This window comes from Gadus macrocephalus, chromosome 22 (assembly GCF_031168955.1).
Source record: "Gadus macrocephalus chromosome 22, ASM3116895v1".
NCBI classification, from domain to species: Eukaryota; Metazoa; Chordata; class Actinopteri; order Gadiformes; family Gadidae; genus Gadus; species Gadus macrocephalus.
The window spans coordinates 15,403,751-15,417,893 of NC_082403.1; the positions used below are offsets into that span (position 1 = coordinate 15,403,751).

At 48.7% G+C, this 14,143-nt stretch overlaps 1 protein-coding gene and 1 long non-coding RNA gene across 2 annotated transcripts in view; both read left to right on the forward strand.

Moving 5' to 3' along the window:
- thrb (thyroid hormone receptor beta) overlaps nt 1-12,157 on the forward strand; it is a 31,427-nt gene extending 19,270 nt beyond the window's left edge. Inside the window, exons 5-11 of the mRNA XM_060042669.1 lie at nt 2,359-2,459; nt 2,578-2,725; nt 3,225-3,430; nt 3,543-3,569; nt 3,791-3,937; nt 4,394-4,652; nt 8,509-12,157. Coding sequence (XP_059898652.1) covers nt 2,359-2,459; nt 2,578-2,725; nt 3,225-3,430; nt 3,543-3,569; nt 3,791-3,937; nt 4,394-4,652; nt 8,509-8,750 — 1,130 coding nt within the window. The 3' untranslated portion in view covers nt 8,751-12,157. The remainder of the gene's footprint in view (nt 1-2,358; nt 2,460-2,577; nt 2,726-3,224; nt 3,431-3,542; nt 3,570-3,790; nt 3,938-4,393; nt 4,653-8,508) is intronic.
- On the forward strand, nt 6,508-7,873 carry LOC132450671 (uncharacterized). Its single transcript, XR_009523896.1, has 2 exons — nt 6,508-7,336; nt 7,420-7,873. It is a non-coding gene; the product is annotated as an uncharacterized LOC132450671 (long non-coding RNA).
- Nucleotides 12,158-14,143: the final 1,986 nt, after the last annotated feature.

The following is a 14,143-nucleotide window of genomic DNA, read 5'->3' on the forward strand; positions in this document are numbered from 1 at the left end:
CGGGGTTGTCCTATGGGATGTTTCTGATGGGGTTCAGTCATTAGCTGGGTTCAGGAGTGACTTCTATGTGTTAAGGGCCTCACGCAGGTTAGGTCAGAATCCAACTTAACAAACTGAAGTGTCATCATGACATCCTATATAATTTTTTTTGTGTTCAATATCAAACTGAAATATTAAGAAAAGCGTATTTCAAAAAGATATTGTGGAACTGTCAAATCAATTTGAATGAATCCGTCATTTAGTCTTTCAGAACATCTTATGTAATCAACGCTTTTGTCTTCTGAATAATCACTGAACTCAAAAGATTTGAGATATTCGATAATTGATGAGAAAGGTAAACAGCAGCACTGTTAAATACAGTGGAACTATCATGTGACCAACAGGACACAGAGAACCCAGTTCCTGTATTCCTGAGTTTCTGGTTCCTGGACAGCATCATCAGTGCAGCGTCTCTCACTAATCGCAGACTCCTCCCCTGTGGGGCCCTCCCTGATTGGTGGAGATCAGATTAGAGGCTGGTGCGGTCATAAATCTGCTTCCTAATTCAGACGGGATTGAGTGGATAAAAGGTTCCTCAGAGAGGACACCCTTCGTAGGAGCAGACTCATCTGTTGTCGTATGTTTGGGCAACCATAAGTGTGTAACCTTAACACACTTGCTACGTTAATGTAATCTTCTAGTCAGGTTAAAGGGCTCATTCCACTGCTCATTGGCTTAAACCTTCTCCAGAATCTTTGGGTACTTTTCTCCCCACCGGATGGACTTTATTTCTTGACTCTTTTGCTCCATGGTGGAGCGCCGCCTCGGGGATGTCTGTGATGAACTCCTGCCTGGCAGAGCTGTATGGCGGGCTGCACGCCAGCACGGGGGGGTACCTGGTCCCCGGGGGCGGGGAGTACTGCATGTACCCCGCCGAGGGCCCCTGGGAGCCCCTGGGCCCGCTCCGTCCTCCGTGCACGGAGCCGGCCTGGGCAGCGCCGCTCAGCTCCTCCTACACGCCCGGCTTCACCGGCGAACTCTGCGGCTCGGAGACGTCCCTCAGGGACTGCCGTGACTACCAGGGGGCGGCGGCCCGTGGTCTGTCCCGGAGAGAGGTCACTGGGGCAGAGGCCTGGCAGCCCTGGCCTGCCGCTCTGCGCTGGAGGCAGGGAGAGAGAGGTCAGAGAGGTACGGCCCTGTGAGCCTCCTGATTAAGAGCTCTGCACTGGGGCTTCGCTGCTCCGCCTAGATGCACCTTTCTGCGTTTATGACGTCTGGTTTTACATTTATTTGGCATTTGGTCAAATTGTATTACTCTGCTGAGATGGTTACAAGATCCTGGCTTCCAGTAACTGAACTGTTTGTATTGAAATGTTCTGTTATTTGGTTGAGGTGTAGGTGATGGGGGGGGGGGGGTTGTGGGCTGTGTCTGATGCTGAGGGGGGCCCCACTGGAGGCGAGTGGGGGGGTTACTGATTGTGTTGTAACCGGGGACCTGAACAGAGAACAGAAGGCAGACCCTTATTGATCACTGGTCCTCCACTGACCCGGTCTTCTGGGGAACTGCCCAATTTAATCTCCACCCCAGTGGGCTCGCCAGTAAAGAGCTGGGGGTCGCCAGAAACCAGGAGCAGAGCTGCATTTATTCAAGATGATTCCCACTTCTTTCATGCTGGAGTCAACCCCCTACTTCCCCTGGTTTGGGATTAGAATTACTTTTTTGTTCATCTTCTACTTTCATTTTCAGTTGCAGAAACTGAGAAATTTGACAAAGTGTTGCAATAATAGAATTAAACACACACCACTATTTACGATTAATACTTCAGATAAAGAAAAGCTACTTGCTATTCACTTTTTGACTAAGACAAAATATACAAACCCGTTTTGCAAAAGGGACTCAAAAGTGAAGAAACTAAGCAATTTAAGAGTTGGATTTCTATTCAACCAGAGGACAGACAAAAATATACAAAACGTGGATTAATTAGCTTAGTATGCCTTGCTCCCATAATTGATTTGCTTGCAAGCTAGCTGCTGACTTTATTGATTTATATTGAACTATTTAATCTGCCAGAAAATGCTAAACCCTTATTGACCTTTAAAGACACACATGTCACTTATTGAGGCCCCATTGTGGAGAAACATGAACTAATAATCGATCCCAGCCGCCGTAACAAAACCCTAACCGTAAACTATCACCACAGATGCTCAGGAAATATTTTGTCAATGCCTTTTGTGCAGATTTGAGATGCAATGACGCAGATAAATAGCCGGTTCCACAAGTAGTGAGTTCTTTAAACACGTGTCTGTGTTTTACCCGCTTCAATTGAAATCATTTCATTTACACTCGTAGTTGATGCTTGTTCTTCTTTGTGTCCCCAGGGTACGTCCCGAGTTACCTCGACAAAGACGAGCTGTGCGTGGTGTGCGGGGACAAAGCCACCGGCTACCACTACCGCTGCATCACCTGTGAGGGCTGCAAGGTAACGGGCTCCCTTCCAGGCTAAAGGAGTGCCCCTGTGTTTAGTGTCATGAGCACCCAGCCTTACTGCAGGAGAGTGGTCTTTGATCCCCTCTGTGCACCCGTGTGACCCTTTGCAGGGGTTCTTCCGGCGAACCATCCAGAAGAACCTGAGCCCCTCGTACGCCTGTAAGTTTGAGGCCAAGTGTGTCATCGACAAGGTCACACGCAACGTGTGCCAGGAATGTCGCTTCAAGAAGTGCATCGTGGTCGGCATGGCAACAGATCGTAAGTTTTTATTTTCCTGGTCGACCTGCAAAACGTCCTGCAACACATCCTTGTTGAACTTGAGATTTATCACTTAATCAAATATCCCTCCCTGTGTTCTCCTCCTCCCCTCCCCCCTCCCCTCCTCCTCCACCTCCTCCCCCTCCTCCCCCTCCCTCTCCTCCTTTTCTTCCTCCTCCTCCTCCTCCTTCCCCTCCTTCTCCCCCTCCTCCTTTTCTTCCTCATCCTCTTCCTCCTCTTCCTCTTTCCCCTCCTCATCCTTCTCCCCCTCCTCCTTTTCTTCCTCCTCCTCTTCCACCTCTTCTTCCTCCTCCTCTTTCCCCTCCCCCTCCTCATTCTCTTCATCTTCCTCCCCCTCCCCCCCACCTCTTCCACTCCTCATCCTACTCCTCCCTCTCCTCCTCCTCCTCCTCCCCCTCCCTCTCCTCCTCCTTCTCTCTCTCCTCCCTCTCCTCCTCCCCCTCCCTCTCCCTCTCCCCCTCCCTCTCCCCCTCTCCAGTGGTGCTGGACGACAGCAAGCGTCTGGCCAAGAGGAAGCTGATCGAGGAGAACCGCCAGCGGCGGCGTAAGGAGGGGGTCCTGAAGCCGACGGGGGAGCGGCCGGAGCCCACCCAGGAGGAGTGGGAGCTGATCCGCATGGTGATGGAGGCCCACGTGGCCACCAACGCCCAGGGGAACCACTGGAAGCAGAAGCGCAAGTTCCTGGTGAGCCCCTCCTCCACAAACGGCACAATCCCTGTTGATTATCCAACAGGAAGGCCAGGAAGCAATGCTCCTAAATGAAATAACACAGCCTTTATTCTATACCTCTGACCAGAGTGGAGTGGGGGTGAAGGAAGATAAGGTAAGAGGCTGATCATTCCTGAGAACATTCCCCCATTTACCCGCTTACTGACACACAACACTCTTGATCACATTTATTTAGTGACCACTACACAAGTGTGTGCGTGTGTGTGTGTACGTGTCTCTGCTTCCTGATGATGTTTCTTATGGCCTCTGATTTGGGGAGTGTTTTCATGCTGTAGTCTGTGTCGTCCCCCCCCCCCCCCCCCCCCCCCAATCCAGCCTGAAGACATCGGTCCAGTGCCCATGGTCAGCGCCCCCGAGGGAAGCAAGGTGGACATAGAGGCCTTCAGTCAGTTTACAAAGATCATCACCCCGGCCATCACCCGCGTGGTGGACTTTGCCAAAAAACTGCCCATGTTCTGTGAGGTAAGCCTGGGTGCCGTTTGCTACCGCCTGAACCATGGGTTTGGACCGTTTCTCTGTGGTTCCAATGACACAATAATTCAGGGGGGGGGGGGGATGGATGAAATGTCAGAGTTTGTACTTTTGCATTATGATGTTTTAATCATACAGCTGCATGCATGTTCATAACCTCCTCATGCTAGCTGATGCTAAGCATTGTGCTAACCCCCTCATGCTTTCAAAGGCTAAGTGTTTTGCTAACCTACTCATGCTAGCGGATGCTAAGCGTTGTGCTTACCTCCTCATGCTAGCTGATGCTAAGGGTTGTGCTAACCTCCTCATGCTAGCTGACGCTAAGCGTGCTTACCTCCTCATGCTAGCTGACGTTAAGCATTGTGCTAACCTCCTCATGCTAGCTGACGCTAAGCGTGCTAACCTCCTCATGCTAGCTGACGCTAAGCGTTGTGCCCCCCTCCCCAGCTGCCCTGCGAGGACCAGATCATCCTGCTGAAGGGCTGCTGCATGGAGATCATGTCGCTGCGCGCCGCCGTGCGCTACGACCCCGAGAGCGAGACGCTGACGCTGAACGGGGAGATGGCGGTGACGCGGGGCCAGCTGAAGAACGGCGGGCTGGGCGTGGTGTCGGACGCCATCTTCGACCTGGGCGTGTCGCTGTCCTCCTTCAACCTGGACGACTCGGAGGTGGCCCTGCTGCAGGCCGTGGTGCTGCTGTCCTCCGGTAGGCCCCAGACCCCCCCTGTGCTGTTGTTTTAGTTCCCTGTCCGGCTCTACCTCCCTTTAACATCACTGATATTAACTTTATTTATTTCAGCCCCTGTCTCACACTCAAGGTCAAGGTTGTTTCGAAGGTCCTTGACTCTCCAGTCTTACGCTTTACAAATATCTGACAAATACATACGGACACACGGACAGACGCACACACAGAGTTGAGGAGGATAATTGTTCAATTGTTCAATCAAAGTTTGGTTAAAGTGCATGTTCATTGTCTTTGTGTGTCATCACCAACTTTGACATGAATGCCTTGTAATGTATATTGGTGTTCACATGAAGGCCATTGGCATATAGGTCTTTGATTCATTGCTCTTAAGTTGTTTCCTCTTGCAAGTCATATGTAGCAGCAAAATAGCGCTGTTATTTCCCTCTGTGAACCGACAGGCTGTCCTAAGGAAGTCTGGTTCTAGGCGGGCTCTGGGGCCATTGTGTACGGGGGGGGGGGTTTCCCCTTCCGGCACTGCGTAGATCCGCCTCCCTGGGCCGCATAGACCCGCCTCCCTGGGCCCCTAGGACAAGCCTCCCTGGGCGCGAATTTTTTTTTTGCAGGGTGGTAGCGGGAAGCTCGTGAATATTCATGAGGGAACTGATCCCTGATTGGCTGGGACTTGTTGGCTGGGACTTGGCTCGCTGGGACTTTGTCAGAGGGCTTGTGTGAAAATAACGAACGCAAATGAATTAAACGTTGTTATAAATCAACACGAATAATGTGACACATGATACCCACCTACTACACGGCAACTCTATAGCTACCTTTCTGTAAGTACAAACGTTAGCTCACTCGTCTAAAAGCCCCTGTGAAACTGTTATTTGTCACGGGGGCTACTGTAGTAAATCCTTTTTGTATTTATTATATTTTATAACGTTATGTATAGCGCATCGGCAAATGAATTAAACCTTGTTATAAATTAACACGAATCATTTTAGCAATAATGTGACACATGATACCCACCTACTATACGGCAACTCTATAGCTACCTTTCTGTAAGTACAAACGTTAGCTCACTCGTCTAAAAGACCCTGTGAAACTGTTATGTGTCACAGCCTGGGCTACTGTAGTAAATCATTTATTTATTTATTTATTTATTATATTTTATAACGTTATGTATAGCGCATCGCAGTGCTTTCGGCAGCTGGTGATTGTTTCCAAGTTTTTTTTTTCTAATTGTTGTCCATCCATGTCTTGATATTTCCATTAAGATTCCATTCTGTTCTGTTTCTAGAAGTAGTGAGCATAATGGCAGGATTTATAAAAGCTTGCAACATTTGCCAGACCCATGTCAACTTTGAGGAGATGGAGCTGCTGGAGGTTAGGTGTAGAATTTGTAGATGGATAAGAATAAACCGTATGATTTCTGATATTTGTTCATAGTGGTTCTGCCACACCCCACAACCAATTACATTATAGAAAGAAGGGCCATACAATCTGTAGGCCTATCCATAGAATATTTTCGCGTAGGGCTAAATTAATTTTAATATTGATTTTCACCTATCAATCCACCTACTACACGGCAACTCTATAGCTACCTTTCTGTAAGTGCCAAAACAAACGTTAGCTCTTAATGCTAACTCGTCTAAAAACAACTACTGTATAACATGTGTCACACTATTGATACAATGATTTGTGTTGATTTATAACAACGTTTCATTTATTTGCGTTCGTGATTTTCACAAGCCCTCTGTTTTCACAAGCCCTCCGACAAAGTCCCAGCGAGCCAAGTCCCAGCCAATGAGGGATGAGTTCCCTCATGAATATTCACGAGCTTCCCGCTACCACCCTGCAAAAAATAAACTCGCTCCCTGGGCCGCATAGACCCGCCTTCCTGGGCCCCTAGGACAAGCCTCCCTGGGCCGCATAGACCCGCCTCCCTGGGCCCCTAGGACAAGCCTCCCTGGGCCGCATAGACCCGCCTTCCTGGGCCTTTAGACCCGCCTCCCTGGGCCGCATAGACCCGCCTCCCTGGAACCGTAAACCCGCCTCCCTGGGCCGTGTAGAACCGCCTTCCTGGGCCCGTAGACCCGCCTCCCTGGGCCGCATAGACCCGCCTCCCTGGGCCCGTAAACCCGCCTCCCTGGGCCGTGTAGAACCGCCTTCCTGGGCCAGTAGACCCGCCTCCCTGGGCCGCATAGTCCCGCCTCCCTGGGCCCGTAAACCCGCCTCCCTGGGCCGTGTAGACCCGCCTCCCTGGGCCGTGTATACCGGTCTCCCTGGGACCTGTAGACCGGTCTCTCTGGACCGTGTTGACTTGTCTCCCTGGGACCTGTGGACCGCTCTCTCTGAGACCTGTCGACCTGTGTCCCATTGCCATTGTTCCTGCGCTTCTAAACCAATGGTTCATTTGGGATTATGAGGGTTTATCAAAACCCCAGAAGGAGCAGTACCTCAAAGATAGGAGGGATGCATTGACCCCAACAGCTGTGGTGATCAATACTCCCCCCCCCCCCCCCCCCCTTGTATTGGAAGGTCCTCTCAGGCACAGATTGTGTATATTGGCGTATTTATCCGTTCAGGGTCGATGGGGGCGTCGTTGTAAGTCCGCTGGCTTGTGATGGTGCTGGAGGGGCTCAGCTCACCAGCCTGACCCCGTGTTGTTGAGGTGTGTGTGTGTGTGTGTGTGTGTGTGTGTGTGTGTGTGTGTGTGTGTGTGTGTGTGTGTGTGTGTGTGTGTGTGTGTGTGTGTGTGTGTGTGTGTGTGTGTGTGTGTGTGTGTGAGCCCCCCCTAAAATGGGGGGGGCTCACATAATTAATACTAGTTACTGTGAGAGACCAAACATGTGTATGTGTGCGCATTAGGGATGGGCAAAATGATTCTTTTCCGGGAACTAGTTCTTTCAGTTCAGTTCACTATAACGATTCGTTTATTTGATTCGGTCGTTTTGATTCGTTCGTTACGTCAGATTACATCTTAAAAAAAATAAAAAATAAAAATATATTATTTTTTTTAATTGGTCATGGGTCCGGATAGGACCGTCAAGACCGCAGTCCGCCGTTTGGAGATGCCTGCTATATAGTATATCGAACGTCCCACCAATATTTATACCACTTGCTTACTCTCTATATTTCATTCATGGTTTTACATTTATAATTTTATTTTACTTTACATTTAATTCTTCATTGTTCAGGCATTACAGAACTTGCATGGTCATAAATAAAAAATACGAACTGCAGTTTAATTTCTTTGTTTGTTCTTAAATTGATGTAGAATGGAGCAAAGACTCCTGGGATTGGGAAATGCGTTTATCCAATAAACAGATGGAGGGTTAGGCAGACAGAGAAAGCGCGCATATTCGACGGTACCGCCTTGTCATTGGTTTACCCAGGTGCCATTCCAACACCATTGCTACCTCTCATTGGCTGAATCTTTGAGCACGTTGTAGACTCAATCAATATAAGTCGCGGGGAGACGGAGCTCTGTTCGTTTGTATTTTTTATTTTCGTGACCATATGTTTGGTTTATGTTAAAAAAAAAGAATCAAAGAACCAGTTCTTCTTGTTTTGGGGAACCAGTTCTTGTCGTTCACGTTCGGGATTCGTTCGTTGTAACGAATCAGTCGCGACCGACACATCCCTAGTGCGCATGCATATTAAATATGTGTGTGTGTCCTCTCACAAATCGTCCTTTTCATCATAGTTCACTACAATAATCTCGCGTGTGCGTGCGTGCGTGCGTGCGTGTGTGTGTGTGTGTGTGTGTGTGTGTGTGTGTGTGTGTGTGTGTGTGTGTGTGTGTGTGTGTGTGTGTGTGTGTGTGTGTGTGTGTGTGTGTGTGTGTGTGTGTGTGTGTGTGTGCCCCTCCCCCCAGACCGGCCGGGGCTGAGCAGCGTGGAGCGCATCGAGCGCTGCCAGGAGGTCTTCCTGCTGGCCTTTGAACATTACATCAACTACCGCAAGCACAAGCTGGCCCACTTCTGGCCCAAGCTGCTGATGAAGGTGACGGACCTGCGCATGATCGGGGCGTGCCACGCCAGCCGCTTCCTGCACATGAAGGTGGAGTGCCCCAACGAGCTCTTCCCCCCGCTCTTCCTGGAGGTGTTCGAGGACTGAGCCTTCAGACCGCCACCGCCCAGACCGCCACCACCGTAGACGTCTCCTGGGTCCACCGCCCAGACCGCCACCGCCGTAGACGTCTCCTGGGTCCACCGCCCGGACCACAGCCCTGAACACTGCCGGAACACCGCTCACACCGTGAACCGGCTCCTGCTCTTCCTCCTCCTCCTGCTGCTGCTGCTGCTGTGTGTGTCTGTTGTCAGGACTGTGTGTGTGTGTGTGTGTGTGTGTTAGAGAATGAGCGGTAGATCTGCTTTCAGAGCTGAACTCCGGAGCTTGTCCAGAGCCTTCCAGCCGTGTAGCACACAGCAGGAGGTCGTCCAGTCAGCGGCGTTCTCCCACTGGGAGTGCTGCGTGGGGTTCAGGCGAGGGGCGGGCCTGGGTGGGCGTGCAGGAGGCAGGACCTGACACAAAAAGTACACCACGCAAACCGCAGGGATTGGTCCACAGCACATCCAAGATGGCGGACCGGATCGCCGACTAATTGGTGATGATGACGTCGATGTTTTTGTTTCGATACTCAGACTACATGTATTATGACTTGGTTTGGCGCCGGTAGTGTGGTAGCAAGGTCATCGACGCTTGCTGTGAATTCTTCTTCTTCTTTGGATTTAGCGCCACCTACTGTACCGGAGAGGTGAGACCGGGTCTCGTCCTGGGAATCCTCACAGTGCTCCGGTCACATGTGGGCTCGATGGGACGTTACAAGGACATTGGAACACGAGGCAGGCAGGGAAAGTCAGTTTAACGGCCAGTCAAACGGTGTGAAAAGGGCTCCGTGAGTGGGAGTGGTGGAGTGTGTTTGTGTGTGTGTGTGTGTGTGTGTGTGTGTGTGTGTGTGTGTGTGTGTGTGTGTGTGTGTGTGTGTGTGTGTGTGTGTGTGTGTGTGTGTGTGTGTGTGTGTGTGTGTGTGTGTGTGTGTGTGCGACTGTGTGCGACTGTGTGTGACTGCGGTGCACGGGCGCAGTCGGCAGGGGATGAAGGCGGCGGGGGTCCGGAGGCCCGGGGAGGCGGGGGACGTTCCTAGCACTACTGACCGTCGTTTCATTCCGTAGCGTAGGAGTAGCCCTCAGCCGAGTACTGGACGGAACCATTCCTTTACGATGCGGGTACTGAATATATAATATCATTTTTTTTTATTTGTATTTCTGTTGTCGGTGTTCACCTTAATGGCTGGTATGGCTTCTTCTTTTTTTTTTTTTTTTTTTACAATATCTTTGCGTCTGTTTTTGTGGATGACTTATGATTTGGACTATCGGCAGATAAACTGGCTGCTGGATGAGAGATGCAGTCTCTCTCTCCCTCAACAGACTTTGCCTTCTCAGTGAAGTGGATCAGTTCTCGGGTAGTGGTTAGCCATGCAGTCTCTGTATGAGGGTGGGGGCATTCTGGACCCCGAGTCGCACAGCCCTGCGGAGCCACCCGCTCCTCTTTGAGAGTTCTCCGACCAAAGCCCACAAGACTTACAGACATCAGGAAATCACAACCTGGAGTAGCCATGCCACGCATCACTGTGCCAAAATACACAACCAAGTGAGTCGGAGGGGTCAAGGAGTGTGTTGGAGGGTTCAGCGACGGCTGCATGCCGGCTGGCTCCACTGACCTCAGCTCCCATGCACGGCTCAAACAACTCATCTTTTAACAAAACAACTCCACAGTAAACGTTGTCTTTTTCAGCTGGACAAGTTACCTCTTAATACCATGCATACAAAAATTAATAGAAATGAATGAGACTGATAAAAAGATGCTATGCAAAAGGTTCAGTGTGTGTGTGTGTGTGTGTATATATATCTCTATATATATATATATATATATATATATATATATATATATATATATATATATATATAGAGATATTTATATATATATATACCCACTGAACATTGGGATTAGTTCCACCCTCCCACAGTAGGGCGCTTGTTTATGAACGGTAACACTATGAGGTTTTGTCTGTGGACGTGAGGAAACCATTTTGAATCATTGAGTTCCTAGGGCCCTGTGTCCCCCTTAGGACCCTGACGTAATGCCAAGAAACAGGGGTGCAAGGTGTGCCTGGCTGCTGGTGAAGGGCTCCTCCTCACCGAGGGGGCCGGCAGGTGGGCTTCAGAGAGAACCGGCCCCTCTCCCGGCAGGCACAGGCAGAGCCGGCGCTGGCCGTTTCGGCGCCCTAGGCGACTCGACATCCACTTGCGCCCTGGACAGGTCTTCCGAGCGGGCGGGGGGCCCTGGGTATAGGCTCCGCAAGCATGGAATTGTTGGACAAAAAAAAAAGGCCGGATAATTTAGTCATTATAATTTGTATGTTTTGCTTTTGCAATAGCCTCTCTGACATGGTTGTTTGCCATGGGGGGAGGGGGATTCTAACGCTTTGTAAATGACGCTGGCCCTCGCCACACTCTACTCCTCAAAAGCAAACCTTTTGCGTTCTATCTTTGTCCTCTAAGTCGATTACTCTTCACCTAGCAATAGACTCAGTTACAGTGTTTTTAGATACCTCTCACGCATCCACAAAACACCTCACCAAACTAAAATACGCAAAGAGTCAGAAATGCACAGACAATCATTGGAGAGACAGACCGAGAGAGAGAGAGAGACGGAGAGAGAAGTGCAGGCAGGGCACACTGGAGCCAACCGGCCCAGAGTGGGGCTGTTGAGGCTGGGGGAGCGCAGCCAGAGCTGATCCAATAGGGGATCACGTCGAGTTGAACCTTCGTTGCTCTGGACATAGTGGACTCTAGGAAAACCCAGCTCGGCCATCTCTCCTTTCACGTTTACTCCGTTACAAAACAATAACAAAAGGTTACACAGTGGGACAAGAAACTAAAATAAATGAATAAAGAAGAAAATAAAATGCTATTTTACAAGTACAAAGGAAAAGGATGTATATTTTCGGACAGCATTGTTTTGTACAGGTGTCGTTGGAGCATAACATGGACATTGTTTTGTGTTTTGCATAGCATCCGAGTTGCTGTGCAAAGCATAATGTAAACAAGGATAAGACTTTGTGCGACATTCACTTCTACAATACACAACTACCTGAGAGACCGCACTTGGACTTCAGTCTGACAGTCAGATAAGTGTTAAAGGAAGATAATGAAACAAGAACGTAAAGCCAACCGTCATCTCATTGCCAGCATCAGGAAACCAAGAAAAGGAAACAAGCTAACAATCTAAGGTCAAATGAGCGTCAAACACACAATATCAAAAAAACGAAGACATTTGGAACGTTTGTTGTGGATGAGCTGATTGTTCATGGAGAGAAAGGGAGTATTATAAAGGTGTGTGTGTGGGGAAGCCCGGGGGGTACGGAGCAGTTGCACTTAAAGACCATTTGATGCTCACGGTTAATGATGTTTTCACTTCCTGTGAATTGGCCCTTGAGAGAATAAAGATTGTTTTAAGGACGTGGTGATGATGTTTGTCTCCTCTGTATGTTGTTTCTCTTGGCTATATCTTGGCTATATATAATTTTCAGATAGTGGTGATGTTTCTGTATACCTGTATACCCGTTTGTAAATGATATATGTTTATATGGAGCAATTTGCGCCACCTTGTGGAAACTTTGAGGCACCTGAAGACTTCATTATTAGAAGGATGCTCACGTTCCCTCTCACTCACACACTCTCCCTCAAGCTCTTTCCCTCACACTCTCTCCCTTAGCTCTCTCTCCCCCCTCATGATCTCTCCCCCCTTAATGGTCTCTCTCCCTCTCTGTCTTCACTCTGACCGCACCATAGTGAACATCAGAGAAACATTATCCATAAACAAGGGTTTTTTCTTGCCATGATGTTCAGGAATGGATTACTAACCATTTCTGATCTGAAATGATAGATTATTATATAAAGAAACATTGACTTGTCTCTTGTACTACTCTATACTTATATCTGACTGGTAGCAAGTAATAGGCCAATAATTTTTTAACCGACAATCACCCTGTGTAAGATTTTATGCACTTCTAAAACATTTCCATGTAATTCTGAGCATATGATCTGCATCTCAAATAATTGTAAACCATCAAATCCCTTTCTGACCGAGCCAGAGCTCTCTCCACCCCTGACCTCTGGCTCTGCCTCTCTCTCAGCTAGATGTCAAGGTCAAGGTTTGAGAAGTTGGGACTACGGTAACCAATACGATATGATACGAAAGCAGTTGACACAAACAGGCTATAGAACAATGCTGATGGAAAACCAGAGCCATATCAAAGTATGTATTTTTGTTAGCATGCTTCAATTTGAATTCAATCATGTTTCCTCCTTCCTCTCAGCAACAAAACAATTCACCATGGCATAATGGCGATATGCCATGGCTTCTTGTACATCATTACTTCATTCTTTAATCCTCTTTCCATTCAGCCCCTTCCTCACCTGTAGGGGGCACTGCTGTTCCTGCTCAGTTAGACACAACGAATGATCTCCAAAAAACACTTTCAACTTTATATCCCTCATGATTGATTTATGGTTACATTTTAAATAGTTTAGCAGTGCATTTCCCCTTGACAACAGGAAAGAGACAGCTCACACGAAGACATTTACAGAGTGATGTAGCGTGGACCCAAATATGTACATCGCCAACACTGACACCACACAAGCTTTTATTACCCTAAGTTCATCGCCTGGACGAGACCTAATATTCAAATGAGCCCCGCCAAACAGCCAATCAGGTTCGAACAACAACGAGGTCAACGCCCAGGTCATATTCTCGCGATAGCACGGACTCTGACTCAGGCCTGCTAACTAACTAGCCTAACGGCACAATTGCTGAAACGTTTGGCAGTTATTGGGATATTCCAACGTGATCTCAATATGAATAAATATTTGTGCCTATAATAACTTGGTAGATAGAAGACATCAGTCACACTTTATATTTTAAATAAAGAAATGCCGCCTCCGACATGTGTGTTCATCAACATGTCCGCTATGCTGTCAGTTCGAGGCGAGCACGAGGAGGAAGAGGGGGTGAGGAGAGAAGGGAGGGTGGCGAGGAGAGGGGGGAGAGGAGATGGGAGGGACAGGCTGGAGCTGCAGCGTCACTGTTTCCGCTGGGTCCTAGTGCTGGCAGTCCTTTGATAATGAACCTATATTTGGGGATCCCTCCCAGTAGGGCCTATATATAATTATATTACGACCTTGACAAATCGCGTTTTTAAAACACCGTGTAGGAGACTAGATCTATGTCGTTTTCTGTGTTATAACACTTAAATTCGTAAGGAGTAACGCCTTAGTTACATGAATTGTTCTGGAGGGAGCTGGTTGTTTCTACATAGTTGGTACCTACCTAACACACATCACACACACACTCACTGACAAACACGGCGGGGGGGGATCTCTGAGCTATGGGGGGCCATATAAGCAAGATTTATTTGCTATTTCCTATCCATATCATTAATTTTG